Source organism: Lissotriton vulgaris, unplaced genomic scaffold (assembly GCF_964263255.1).
Source record: "Lissotriton vulgaris unplaced genomic scaffold, aLisVul1.2 SCAFFOLD_701, whole genome shotgun sequence".
In the NCBI taxonomy this organism is placed as follows: domain Eukaryota; kingdom Metazoa; phylum Chordata; class Amphibia; order Caudata; family Salamandridae; genus Lissotriton; species Lissotriton vulgaris.
Window position 1 is genome coordinate 74,974 of NW_028248859.1, and position 15,356 is coordinate 90,329.

A 15,356-nucleotide genomic window follows, 5' to 3' on the forward strand; every position below is an offset into this window, starting at 1 on the left:
ACAAGGCAAAGGTTCAGACACCGGTTCAATAGAGGTGGACACCAAAAAGGGTTCCAAGCTCAAAAAGCTGCAAGTAAATGTACTGCATTTGCTTCAACTACCCTTTGGGGGTCGTATACAATACTTCATACACAATTGGAGGGTGTTATCTCAGGATGCGTGGTCTTACAGACTATTCAGGGTTTTTATCTAGAATTCTACCAGACACCCCTTCAAGACAAATACACCAGACAACTGAGTTTTTTCCAACCATAATGTGTTTTTATAGACACAGAAATAGAGGAATTGCTGCAGAAACACACAATTTTCTATTGCGACAATAGGGCTTGCGGCTTCTGCAGCAAAGTTTTCTTCGCACATAATAAAGGTACGGGTCACATGTTGGTTTTAAACCTGAGAGAATTCAATCACTTCATGGTCTAAAAACATTTCAGGATGGAAGGCATCCATCTATTGGCCGACCTATTAAAGAAAGGGGATTGGATGGTCGGCTGGACCTAAAGGACGCTCACTTGACGATCCCTATATACCCCCTTCAGTTTCAATGGTGAAACCGATGGTTAGAATATTTCGCCCTTTTATTTCGGGCTTTCCTCAGTACCATGGTGTTTCACCAAGGTGCTGAAACCGGTCATAGCCCATCTCAGAACACAAGGAATTTGCATGATAGTTTATCTAGACGATATTCTGACCATGGCTCAGACTCCAGCATTGGCCAAACTTCACTTGCTGATGAGGGTCTCCCTTCTGCAAAACCTAGGTTTTGTGATCAACGATCCCAAATCAGTCTTAGCCCTCGTCCAGTCAATAGACTTCCTAGAATTTGTAATAGACTCACAGACGGCTCAAATGAGTCTTCCCAAGTCAAAGCTACGGGACCTCAATAAGGAGATCACCTCAGTTCAATCCAAACAGGTGGCATCTCTACAAATAATTGCAAGGACAGTGGGGTAATTGGCATCCTCAATACAGGCGATATTTCCAGGCCAACTGAATTATCAGGCCCTTCAGAGATTAAAGATCCAATACCTATGCAAGAGACTTTCATAAACAGATCTAGTTCCTATAACGCAAGAAGTCAGGACGAAATGCAATGGTGGTTAGGCCAAGTAGAGGCCTGGAATGGCAGAGGCATTATCGGCTCTCATCCAGAAATAGTTATCCAGTCAAACACCAGTGGAAAAGGCTGGGGAGCACATTGCGGATATATCTCCACAGGTGGTCGATGGTCTCTTCAAGAACTATAACTCCACATCAATTGCCTGGAACTGTTAGCAGGGTCATTCGAAATACGGACTCTCTCCCCCAAACAAGTGTCTTGTTGCATCCTCCTCATGATGGACAATATCTCGGCAGTGAGATATATAAACAAGTTGGGAGGTACGAGGTTGTCACTACTTGTGGAAATAGCGAAGGATTTCTGGCATTACTGCCTGAAGCATCAGATATCTGTGATTGCGGAGTACATTCCGGGGCAGTCGAACACTGTCGTGGACTGGAAATCCAGGTACCTGAGGATTACATCGACTGGCTTCTTCAGCCGCAACTGTTCCAATGGTTACTGGAAGTATGGGGTCCTTGCGAGATAGATCTGTTTGCATCCAGACTAAATCAACAACTGCAGACCTTCTTCAGCTGGAGGCCAGACACCATGTAGAGAGCGATAGATGCCTTTACCCAGAATTGGGCGCGGAATCTCAATTATGCTTTTTGCCTATTCATGGAGTGCTCACATGAGTTACCCTTCCAGTGGTAAAGGACTTTTTTCTCATTTCCCTCATTCATCCTCCTTCCCCGAGTGACCTCACACATAGTTCGGTAACAAGCAGAAGTGATATTGGTAACATCGCTTTGGAAATGAGTAGCCACCTTGCCAGTATGCTCCCTTGGTCTCAGACGCTGCTCCATGGCCCTCATGGGGAACTGAACCCATTGGTAATGTCGGCAGTTGTCCCTGATGGCATGGAGGCTTTCCGGCTACAATGGGAAATGCCAGGAAAGCTTATGAATTCATCAGACAGGCCTGGGCCCCCTTCCACTTGAAAAAGATATTCTTCAGCTTGGAAATGCTGGGTATGTTGGTGCGTAGAACGGCACGTGGATCCCGTGGGTGCAGTGGTATCCCAAGTTGTAAATTTTCTCTCTGAAAAAGCCTCAGAGGGCTTGGTATATCGTTCTATCAACAATTTTAGATCTGCCATTTCTGCAGGACATATGCAGGTAGATGGTAGACCAATAGGTATGCACCCAGTTATGTGTTAATTGCTTAAGGGTATTAGAGTACCTAACCCCCCAAAACCAAAATATTTATGTTTATAGGTAATATCGCTAGTGCTAAATCTGTTTGATAAATGGCCCTGTAATTCTCAAATATCTAGAAAACAATTGTCTATTAAACTAGCTATGCAATTGTGTCTCTCTGCTTGCTGTCGTTCTTCTGACGTAAAGGCTCTAGCCATAATAGTATGTATATACTCCAGTGGGAGTCTCATTTACCATTACGAGCAGGAGGAAAACAATGTCAAGTAATATTGAGTATAATGCTTTGCCTAATAATGAACAATTATGTGTGGTACAATGCTTGAAGGCATATGAGGATAGTACACGATCCGTGAGACCAGAAAGTTCTAAACAGCTATTGATCGCCTTGCACAAACCATTCAATCCAGTATCTACAGCGACAATAGCGAGATGGTTATAATTGGTTATGAAAGACGCTGGGGGGGGATACCCAGGTGCTTGGTGCACATTCAGTGCGTGGCACTATGGAGTCTGAAACCTGCTGGGTTCAACCATTCAGGACATTATGAGATTTGCTGATTGGTCATCTGAATCTGTGTTTAAACAATTTTATTATAAACGGGTGAGTGATATAACTTCTGTGTTTTTGATAAGTGTTAAACAAGCATAATCCGAAGCCTCCAGTCCTCTAATAGAATAAAACATTTGCCAGCATTTGCGCCATGAATTCTCAATTCTACTAAGGACACGGAGGCGAGGATTATCCCACCCGGTTATGTTACAATATCGGTAATACCGGACTACTGTATGTATTTTATATTCTGTTAGCAGAAGTTACGGGTTCTCCTATGTTTCATTCCTTCCATGTTCCGAAAAGAAGACAGAATAGGTGTGCTTCTGATTGAAGAAGATGTATAACGTTCCAGTTGTTATGGCTCTTCCACGTTCAAGCATGATAGTTTGGACTTGATTAATGTTACATTGTTCAAAGAAACAGGCTCAGGATAAGGAAATGGTGGCTCTTATGGGGTCAGACTGGATATGATGTAAGAAGAAGCATCATGGGAAATGTAGATTATTTTGTGTAATAAAACGTTTTCATTGGCTGCTGTGAGCAGCAATAAACGAAAGTGAAGCATAATCCTCGCCTCTGTGTCTTTAATAGAATTGAAAATTTTTGGCGCGAATGCTAGCAAATTTTTATCCCTGGTCACTGTTTCCGGCTTGTGCTGTCTGCACTTCATGCATTATTTTGGAAAAATCTTGAATTATATATATTAACTTTAGACACCTCTTTCAAAAAATAACAAAAAAAATAACATGCACTCAGCTCCTATCTGAGCCTGCGCCCTTTTAATGATGTGGTTGCAGAGCTCTGAAACATTGAGCAGTGTTTGACTTTCTCTGTTTATGAGCTGTACTGTCTGCAGCTCATGGACTAAGTAGGAGGAATTCATTGTACGCTCATTTGACAGTGCAAATGCATAAAAACAGGCTCCCAGCTCGGCTCTGAGCCAGCGACCTGTTCTTGGTGCGAGCCATGGGGACATATCATGAAACAGGTGGACTGGCGCGGAGCAGGACAGTATCTTTGATAGTGCACGAGCTGGAGACAGCATAGCTTGGAACCAGGAAGAGGCAAACACAGCTCACGGTTTCACAAGAGAAGATGATGGAGTTATTTTCATATCAGATATTTTGCATTACATCGACATTAAGATTGATCATGGCTAATGTAGGTTTGTTGTTTACATGTCTGACATCTGCTTGCCATCCTGTTTGATATATGTGCATTTCTTTATTTCTAGGAGAAGCTGAACTGCAATTAAGAGACAGATGTGTCTTTGTTTCCTTTCTTATCAGATATGTATTGTTTTACGTGTTCAATGTAGAATGTTCTAATGAGTTATTACAGTCCACCTGCAGAGCACAGACTGATGCAATGTATCTCGTTAATTTGAAGATAATTGTAAGTTTGAAGGTCACTTAGGGAAGCTTCATTTTGTAGGAGCCTGAGAAACGAATGACTTAGTCTTATATCAGTATGCTTTAACCCGATTGGTTTGTTTTGTGAGAACCATGCACAGGTGTATCAAATATTTGAATTATCTGATTCAAGCAACTGCAATGCATTAGAGAGCTCAGCAGCCTTTCCGGAAAGCTTGCAGGCAGCTGAGATCCGAGTAGGGCACCTGTTTTGTGGGAGAACAAACTTCACTTACCTTTTTCTTTGAGTCAACTTTATATTAGTTAGCTTTTTTTCCTATATGACTTTGATTGATTTTGAACTTAATATTCATTAAATGTGTTCATGTATTCAGTACCGATTGATCCTGATATGATTAATTTGAATCTACACATTTTTAACCTTTAATAAACCTTTATGGTTTGAAAGCCTAACAATCTCTGACTTCCTGGTGGAGTCCGATGTGCTTCACTTTATCTAAATGTATTGATTTGATGACTCGCCTCGGTTGTGGATTCTGATTCATCGCATAGCACTTTATGGGCCCGAATCTGCACTAAGAAAAGAGCTACAACACAGCAGGCGCAGTCTTAAAAGAGGAGCACACTTCTGCTTTGTGTCAGCCCTGAACATACCCCCATGTTGCAGGCCCACCTCATTCCTTTTACACAAGTGATGGTATGGGAAGTTAATTAATTCCCTTTTCTGTATCAACCTCCATCACTTACCCCGCAGGTGTCTGGTGTTGTCTTTCGGCACAGGGATATATCACAGCTCATGTACACTGCAGACTGGTCTGTAAAGGCAAAGATCTCTATCTGAAACATAACTTCCAGGGAATCACCGTTGTGGATAATCTGTACATCCACGTCATCCCTCACTGCACAGCTGTGGAGAGAGGAGAGCGTGGAGTTAGATTTAAAAGACTGCTTCCACAGTCACCCCTACAGTCCTGCTGACTTGAAGGTGTGTGTGTCTGTGTGTGAGTTTGTTTGTTTGTTTCTAGGCCTCCTATGGTAATGGACGAAATGAAGAACTTAGGACATCGAGTGAGACATCGAGTGCTCCGAGGGCTGATTCTCTTATGCACTCAGTGCTTCAAGGTGTGAGACTCAACCACTGATTGACACTGTGCTCCAAATTTCAAGCCCTGCCACAATATTGTACAATATTTGCGACACTACCAAGAATACCAGATTAAGGGCCAAATGTATGACCATTCTAAATTGCGACTCGCAATTTGCGCTTGATTGCGACTCGCAAATTGTGAGTCGCAATTTGGAATGTACAACAGTGTCAGAGACACTGATTGGGATTCCCAATGGGGTCGCAAAATGTGAGGCCTGTGAATATTAATGAGCCACTCACAATTTGCGACTCCATTTGGAATGGCTGGCCCTCCCAGGGATGGTGGCCTGCTGAGTTCAGCACACCTCCATGTCTGGGACTGCTTTTCAATAAAGCAGGTTTTTTTTTTTTAAAGCAGCCTATTCTCCTTAAAGGGAAACAGGATGCATTTAAAAAAGAAAAATGAAACGGTTTTGTTTAATTTTTTAAGGGCAGGCAGTGGTCCTGGGGACTACTACCTGCCCCAAAAAATATTTTCCCCTTCCCTTTTGCGAGTGCATTACCACCCTCTTGAAGAGGGTGGTAATTTGAGAGTGTTTTGCAACCGCAATTGCGGTCGCAAAACATTCATACATGGCTTTGGGGTCGCTATTAGGAAGGGACACCGCTTCCTAATAGCACCTCGCAAAACACTAACTGGCAGATGCATCAACGTAGCCTTTTGCTATTCCTAAATAGCGATTTTTAAGGAATCGTTATTTAGGAATAGCAAAAGCCTATGCAGTAGGAATCGCTATTAAAATAGCGATTCCTAAACATTCCTTAATTGCTACTCGCAAATTGCTAGTCGCAATTAAGGAATGCCGTCCCATTCATTAAGGACTGAATTGGAGATTGCATGAGCAATTTGCGAGTACCAATAGGTACTCGGAAATTGCTCATGCAATTTGAAGGGTGCAAGGTTGTCAAAATGACACCCTGTTGCACCCCTGAAATTGATCTCTGCACATATGTTGCACACACATGGCATGTGTGTGCCCAACATGAAACTTTGAAAAATGCACAAAAGTGATTTTTTCAAAGTTTTAGCAAATTACCATGAAGCTCAACTTCACGGTAATTTGCTACTCCTATTAGCGAATTTGCTATTTTTTTAACTTTCATGCATTGCATTTAAGGACTCTCAATTTGGGATTCCTTAAATGCAATTGCAATTTAAGGAATCTCAATTTAGAGATTCCTTAATTTGCGATTTTTACATTTGGGATGATGCATCCCAAATGCAAAAATTCTGGGAGCAAAGGGGCAGATTCTGAGAATCTGCCCCTTTGCTCCCGGTATTTACTTTGATGCATATGCCTGTATGTTCTTATATGGCCCACAAGGATTTAGCATGCGCAAACGGGTCGCAAACCTGTGTGCGCATGCTAAATCCCGTCTTACAGCTGGGCCAATATGCTGCTTTTCCCAAATAAATCCGGATCAGCTCTAAAGGATGCATGTGTCAGGGGTTGTGTGTGCCGTATTTTTGTCATCTGCGGACGGATGGGGACAGGTGTTGGGATGTGCAGGGATCCTTCGGACCTCCAGCCGCCGTTTCCTGGTGGGCAGGTTTTAACAGCAGCTGAGCTCACTGCATCAGTCAGTCGTGTGTAGGTGCATTTCCACTTAAATTCCTACTCCGTTCTCACTTTTTCTCTGAATACCAATGTGTTTCTTTCAGTTGCTGATGCGTGCTCTTAAAGTGAACGGTGGGCGCTAGACAAATTATCTCAATAATTAATTCATTCACTCACTATCACTGGGTTTGTGTTTCCAACTTTAGTGGCCTCTCATTTTCAAACATAGCCGTTGCTGGTCATTAAAGGGTATACGTCACACGTATCTACTGTTCAGCTTTGACTTTCATGACATCGGAGAATAGTTCATTTCTACTTTTCTGCTTATTTACTTCGTATGGGATTTTAATATAACTTTAGCGTCTGAAGACTATTTTCACTTGTGTAATGACCACTTACCCGTTTGATATCAAGAGCACGCCGGGCTCAGCGGGGTTGTTGCTGGGGGTGGCAACGCACTTGTCTGCTCTCAGCGTAAACACGTCTCCATCCGAAAAAGTAGTGGAGATGCCAATGTAGAGAGGAGTTCCCACCGTCATGTCATCGTCTTCTGTGTACGGATCAGTAAAGGCATCAGTCAGGAAGGCAGCCATGATGGCGGTGATGGGTCCCGAGCCATTCACTGATGGGAGAATCACTGTGCTGCATGTACCAAAAACATAATAATTTAGAGGTAAACACCGAGCAGCAAATGTCATACCCACATTAACGACTGCTTTATTGGGCGATTGACTGATAAGATCAACATCTTAATCTTTCGTTTTAAAGAGACTGCATGCAGAGGCAATGCCAGTGACGGGGGATGGACGGTGCGGATGTGAAGAGATTTCTAGAAAGGTTTTGTGATGGGTTTTATTGGGATTGAAGGCGGCAACAGACATCTGAAGAACACAATGCATTTCATTATGTTAGCTAGCCTTTATAATGCACAAGGTCGGAAACTACACAGCTTCCAGGCGTCGAACCAACGCCCACCAGGTCTAACACTTTCCGCCTGATTCATCAAACAAAATTGCGCTTGCAAAGGGCCAGATTCTGAGAATCTGCAGCCTGATTCATCATTCTCCCGTTTTGCGAGCCCCTAATAGCGATTCATAGCGAATCGCTATTAAGGACTCGCAAAACGGGATTCATGTAGAAATTGCATAAAGAAATGCGATTCTTACATATTCCTTATTTGCGATTAGCAAATTGCTAATCGCAAATAAGTAAAAACTCGTCATTCATTCCTATGGGCCAAAAGGCCCATAGGAATGAATGGGGAGTATTCCTTATTTGCGATTAGCAATTTGCTAATCGCAAATAAGATAGCGATTTGAAGGGTGCCAGGGGTGTCCAAAGGACACCCTGTAGCACCCCTCAAATAAAATTTTACACAGGTGTTGCACACACACATGTCCAAAGGACATGTGTGTGTGTAACATGCAACTCAGAAAAATGCATTTAAATGCATTTTTCTGAGTTTTTGCAATTTACCACGAGGTCTGACCTCGCGGTAAATTGCGGCCAGAAATGGCGAATTCGCAAAATAAAATTGGATGATGAATTGCATTTAAGGAATCTCAAATAGAGATTCCTTAAATGTAATTCCTCGCAAAATTGCGAGATCGCAATTAGCGATTTTTACATTTGGGATGCTAAATCCCAAATGCAAAAATCGCACTCGCAAAGGGCCAGCAGCCTGATTCATCAAGCTGAATTGCGCTCGCAAAGGGCCAGATTCTGAGAATCTGGCCCTTTGCGAGTGCGATTTTTGCATTTGGGATTCATCATCCCAAATGCAAAAATCGGTAATAGCGATTTCGCTATTTTACGAGGAATTACATTTAAGGAATCTCTATTTGAGATTCCTTAAATGCAATTCATCATCCATTTTTAAATAGCGAATTCGCACTTTCGGCCCGCTATTTACCGCGAGGTCAAACCTCGTGGTAAACAGCGAAAACTTAGAAAAATGCTTTTAAAAGCATTTTTCTAAGTTGCATGTTGCACCCACACATGTCCTTTGGACATGTGTGTGCGCAACACCTGTTTAAATTTGCATTTAAGGGGTGCTACAAGCTGTCCTTTGGACACCCCAGGCACCCTTTAAATCACTATCTTATTTGCGATTAGCAAATTGCTAATCGCAAATAAGGAATACTCCCCATTCATTCCTATGGGCCTTTTGGCCCATAGGAATGAATGGGGAGTATTCCTTATTTGCGATTAGCAATTTGCTAATCGCAAATAAGGAATATGTAGGAATCGCATTTTATTTTGCGATTCCTACATGAATCCCGTTTTGCGAGTCTGTGATAGCGATTCCTTATGAATCGCTAATATAGACTCGCAAAACGGGTCTTTGATGAATCAGGCTGTTAATCCTCCCGTGCCTAACAAAAATGAATGTGTCCTCATGTAATGAAACTGGTGCTCGTGTAAAGCGCTCAACAACCCATATTTTCGGGTCAAGTTCGGCTTTATAAAACTCAGTAAAAAAACATAGGTAATCCTCCATTAGGAGTGACTGCTATGTCAATAATTCACTCAAAATATGTAGAACAAGCAAAATGCATTTCTGAATGTTAAGTGAAAAATAGACATACACAAGTAGATGAGCAGAACAACCTACATGCTAAAGCACAGAGATGTAAGAATGAACTCCTAGGGCCCGATTCTGGATGGACAAGAGTCTGTCCGACACCAGTTGGTAACATGAACCAAATGACCTCCTGTGGTTGGTTCCAGCCCGCAAGTAAGATGCGACTGGACTCTGTTTGGTCGCATGCCCATACTTTACAATGGCAGCTTGCATTCTGAAAGGTGCCTGCCACTGGGTTCAGGGACCAACAAGGGGGCACCATAGTTGCCCCTAGGTTGCCAGTCAGTGGCCTTGCATCTGCTGGGGCCCCTAAAAGTGGGATTCCAACAGCCTTTCCATGTCGGAAAGGCCAGCACAGAAAGGTTGTGGGAATCCCTTGGCCGGAAAGAGCCGCCCAAGGGATTGATAGAGGATTCCCGAATGGCCGCCGGGCTCTCCAGGCCGATCAGAGGCCATTAGGAAATACGGTTCGGATTTCTTTTCGACCGAGCCCATCTGATTGGCTCAGTCGGAAAGGAATCCGAACAGGAAATTCCAATGTGGTCGGAACAGCTCTGATCAATGGTCAGAGCCATTTGCGACCGCTTCGGAATCGGCCCCAAAGTTGGACGGAGGTTATTTATTCTTTTCACTTCCTAAAGATCAACCGCTATGAAACACTTAAATAACCTAATGTTCTCCCTAAAATAATGCATGCGGTAATAGAGTAGTATCAGTTGACTCATATGCTAACTGTTCTCTATAGTACACCCTAGTTATAACCAAAGTCATGGGGAAAATAATGAGGCTCGTGTGATGGAAGGTAGATGTGGGACATTCTTATAAATACTTTGGAATTCGTTTTTTTCCAAACCTTAGTTTGAACCTACGCTGGAAATATTCTTAGTATTAGGGTGTTACGGCTACGCTTGCCTTGAAACTCTTCAAAAAGGCATATGGGGTACTCACAATGGCCTTATTCAAAACAGCTTATGAGGGAAAAAACAAACCTACTACTCAGCATGAAGGTCTGGTGTGGACTCCAGAAGCTTTCCAGAATTTGAATTGCTTGGAAGAAAAATTCTGGAAGTGCGCTGTGGGATTCTGTTAACCTCTACTATTCAAGCAGATGGAGTTTGGTTAAGAGAATCTTCTACAGCAGAAGTGGCTTTGCTACATTGTCTTGCAAAATTTAACAATGCTGAGTCACCTTCTGTAGAGAGTGAGTTGTGTTCTAGTTGAGTTGTTAGGAATGACCATTTGTGATGCTGGAATTGCTGTTGCCAAAAATATGAGCTAAATGAAATTGTGGTTAAGGAACTTCCTGCCCCAGTGGGGCCCTCAAAAAGCATTGACTCCTCATTGAACAAGCACAGCATAAAACAATAGAACATAGCCTTCCTTTATATATATAGGAACGATCCAGGGATGTGACTTAATAATGCACAGTGGCGAGTGGTTAAATATGCTCCAATGTATTAGGACTGAATTTGTCAAAACCTTTTAGATAAAAAAGTGTGCCGAAGACTCGGTATAAAGATAAGTGGAGTAACAGTAGTTAGGGTAGGCCAAAGGCTATAATCCTCATGTGTCCAACCGAGTTCAAGGGTGCCCTTTTTGGAGTTAATGCTTATGCAAATGCAAGTCAGACTAATTTCCAGATGTCATGATCATTTGATAATTACATTAAAAAAGAAACAAATCAGAAAGTCTTCAATCTATAGTTCATTAGCTGCTAGCTAATTTAAAAAGTGGCTAATAAAAGGTAAAGAGAAGAATAGGCATGAAAACATATGGTAGAGATAAGAGAGGTTGAAAAGAGGAAAGACAAAGGAAAGATAGTTAATTTAGTGGGAAAAGGAAACCAGTGTGTAAATAATTAGAAAAACAAAAAACAATCAGGTCAAAAATTCGGAAAGGTGAAAGGAAGATGCACCCTGAAGACCCTGGCTTCAATCAATCAATCAACAATGACTGAACTTCTAAAGCGCACTTCTTACCCGTGAGGGTCTCAAGGAGCTGAGGGAGGGGGGGGGGGGGGGGCTGCTGCTACTGCTCGGAGAGCCAGGTCTTGAGGAGCTTCCTGAAGGGGAGCAGGTCCTGGGTCTGCCGCAGGTGGGTGGGGAGGGTGTTCCGGGTCTTGGCAGCAAGGAAGGAGAAGGATCTGCCTCCGGAGGTGGTACGCTGGATTCGCGGGACGTCGGCAAGGGCGAGACTGGCGGGGGGGGGGGTGTAGAAGTTGAGTCTGTTGTTCAGGTAGGCTGGTCCGGAGTTGTGGAGTGCTTTGTGACCGTGGTTGAGGAGCTTGAAGGTGATCCTCTTGTTGATGGGGAGCCAGTGAAGGTCTCTGAGGTTCTGGGTGATGTAGCTGCGTCAAGGGCGGTTGATGATCAGGCGGGCCAATGCATTCTGGATGCGTTGTAGTCGCTGTAGGTGATTGGTCGGGATTCCTGCGTAGAGTGCATTGCCATAGTCCAGCCGGCTGCTGACGAGGGCTTGGGTCACCGTTCTTCTGGTTTCGATCGGGATCCACTTGTAGATCCTGAGAAGCATGCGGCGGGTGTTGTAGCAGGAGGAGGAGACGGCGCTGATCTGCTTGGACATGGAGAGGGAGGAGTCGAGGATGACTCCCAAGGCTCGTGCGTGGTCCGTGGGCGTCGGTGCTGTTCCTAGTCTTGTCGGCCACCAGGAGTCGTCCCAGGCAGACGGGGTAGGGCCGAGGATGAGGACTTCTGTCTTGTCCGAGTTCAGCTTCAGGCGGCTGCTCCTCATCCACTCGGCAACGGCCTTCATACCCTTAGTGGATGTTGGTTTTGGCGGTCTGTGGGTCCTTGGTAAGGGAGAGGATGAGCTGGGTGTCGTCGGCGTAGGAGATGATGTTCAGGTCCTGTTGGCGGGCCACTTGAGCGAGGGGGGCAATGTAGATGTTGAACAGCTTCGGGCTGAGGGATGAGCCCTAGGGGTACCTGCAGATGTGGTTGGTAGCTTTGGAATGGTAGGGTGGGAGCCGGACACTCTGGGTTCTGTCGGAGAGGAAGGAAGTGGTCCAGTCCAGGGCTTTTTCCCGAATTCCGGCTTCTTGGAGGTGTGTTCTTAGTGTGTGGTGGCGACCGTGTCAAAGGCAGCTGATGGGTCCAGGGGGATGAGGGCTGAGGTTTTACCGTTGTCTAGTTGACATCGGATGTCGTCTGTGGCGGCAATGAGGGCTGTCTCGGTGCTGTGGTTCCGTATGAATCCGGATAGCGACGGGTCTAGGATGTTGTTGTCCTCGAGGTGGCGGGTCAGCTGTATATTGGCGATTTTCTCAATGACCTTCGCCGGGAAGGGGAGCAGGGAGATGGGGTGGAAGTTCTTTAGGTCCTTGGGTCCGCCTTGGGCTTCTTGAGGAGGGCGTTGATTTTGGCGTGCTTCCAGCTTTCCCGGAATGTCGCGGAGTTGAAGGAGATGTTAATGACCTTTCGTAGTTGGGGTGTGATGGTGGCGGCTTCTTAGATATGCAAGTCCTCCTTGGAGCTGAGGCAACAAGGCAATTGTTTTACAGCACCGACACCCCCTTCACTTTGTGTAGCTTATCATCATACATTCAATAAACAGGCATCATGCCAATGTATTTACCATCTAGACTTTGTCACACTCTGTTTAGTTATTTTCTCCAAATGTGTGGTAGTTGCCTCTAAGGCCCGTAATTTCTCCTCCCAAGTTCGTAGCCATTTACATCTGTTTTCTCATGTTCTGTCTTTCCCACAATAACAAAGCTACACTTCTAGTCAAGTGTCGTCTTGGTCTAAGTAGCTTAGGCCTCACATACTTCTCCTTCATGCCTTGAAAAAGTTCTAGAGGGTTCATGTAGATAGTTTATTCATCCTTTCGACAATGAAGAAAACTGTGGGTGATATTTCCCATTTGATGGTTGTAGCCTTTACAAAGGTTGGATGCCAGTCTTTCCCAGGATGTCTCTCTGGTAGAGGTTTCTAGTATAGTGTGTAAAGTTTGGATGTTTCAATGGTGTGAAGTGTGGTAGACAAATGTCCTGGTGATCTGTTATGTGAGTTCATGGTATATTGCTGGGCTTTTCTCATCTTTCTAGCCAATATCTATTGTTGTTTTCAGAGTATCTCTCATCGATTATAATTCAATAACAGCCGGAACTGATGTTTTTACTAGGAAACTTTTTCCCCTTGAGTTTTCTTCCTTGGCTTCAAAAGACATGATTCTCAAGAGACTCAGGGGCTCATTAGTAAAGTCTGCCCGCCATAGCCCAGGGAAACGGGACCGGCCGTAATGGGTGCGGCGGTCCTGCACCAACAATTAGGATGTGCCCGCCAAACGGGCAGGCTCATCCCGCATTTGTAACATTGAGGCGGGCGGTGCTTTTAGCACCGCCCGCGGCAATGCCACAAGTGCAAGATGTGCATATCAATGCACAATGTAACAGGCACCGTGTGGTGCCTGCCATGTTGTACATTGAAATGCAGGTGCACCCCCCATCCCCCAGAATCCCTGCGGGCCCGCTACGGGCCCCCATAGTTGAAGACCGCATGCCTTTCCGTGGCGGCAACGCTGCCACAGAAAGGCATTCCACCAGCATGATGCTAATATGGATAGCGGTGCCTGCAGGGCACCGCCACCATATCCCTTGGGTTTCCGCCCGGTAGGCAATCGGGCGGATTGCCGACCGGCGGAAAACCGGCAGACAGTCTTCCCGTCCACCGGGGTCCCCCCGCCATGATAATGTGGTGGGGGAATTTATATGCGTGTGGTGATTTTTGGCGGGTGAATGGCAGTGGCGATCCGCCTGCTATCTGATGACCCTCTCAGTCTTTTACAGCATCAAACTAACATTCATCTGTCTGATGTACTTTGCAGAGGTCCTTCTTTTTGTGCAGAACTCATCGATTTTTCTTAAAATCTGTGACATTGCTTGTAAATGACCAATATGCTTCTAAAAAGGCCATCTGTGTTTATTCAATAGTAATAGTAAGCAGATGCAGAGCTAGCTCTAGCATAGTTCATATAGTCCACGGCCCGCTCTCTGCACAGTAGAATAACTGCCTTTCCCTTCCCTTTAGCTATGGAAGCAATGGGTTTTATCGGAGAGCATTAGCTTTAACAAATCTAGACAGGTATTTTATCTGCTACCTTTAGCTTAACAACTAGTTCCTCACAAAAAGGAGGTTGGAGAGAACCAGACTTTAGACAGTGAAACCAATTCTCCAGGTTCTGCTTGTGAATATGAGTGGCTCAGTTGTCTTTCAGCTAGGTTTGACTTACACAAATACAACATATGTACAAACATACTTTTTCTACCTATCCAGGACTCTACTCCCCAAATTGTCACTTTAGTTTTTGTTTGATTCAGTTTGATATTATTTTCTGAGCAGTTAATGTCCTTCCTTTCTAGTAGGCTCTTTAGGCCATATAAGGTTCTTGATAACAGAATGGGGCTGTAGATCTGTCATACATATATTGAGGGGTCATCACTGGTGTAACACCTTAGTGCAAAGGCATATCATTCAGTAACACTGGTGACTAGTAGTGCAACAATAAGGCATTCCTGCCTGGCTTGCAGAGTTGCAATGAATGTATCAGTCACTTTGCCTTTAGGGTTAGAATCAACATGCATCAAGGTTTCCACTCATGAGGCCCTTCTGATGGAGGCCTGAAGAGGGTTGAATGTGATATCTGGGGCTGTAATATAGATGGTGCTCGGGGATGCAAGAGGCGTTTGCTCCAGCTTTGCACACCCCTGGGGCACTTTAATATTATCGTAGGGGACACAGGGGCTTGTGCGTCCCCTTTATAATATACCGATAGCGCTGGTGCACTTAAAGCACCAGTGCTATCAACAGAGGTGTTCCCTTATTTGTATATGGGCGTGCCCAATGAAAATGAAGGAATT

General features: G+C 44.4%; 1 protein-coding gene across 1 annotated transcript in view; it reads right to left on the minus strand.

The window, feature by feature from the left end:
* Positions 1–4,382: 4,382 nt before the first annotated feature.
* LOC147663783 (uromodulin-like) overlaps positions 4,383–15,356 on the minus strand; it is a 121,734-nt gene continuing 110,760 nt past the window's right edge. The window contains exons 3-5 of the mRNA XM_086950200.1: positions 7,294–7,536; positions 4,936–5,095; positions 4,383–4,433 (exon numbers count right to left, since the gene is read on the minus strand). Of these exons, the coding sequence (XP_086806326.1) occupies positions 4,383–4,433; positions 4,936–5,095; positions 7,294–7,536 (454 nt within the window). The remainder of the gene's footprint in view (positions 4,434–4,935; positions 5,096–7,293; positions 7,537–15,356) is intronic.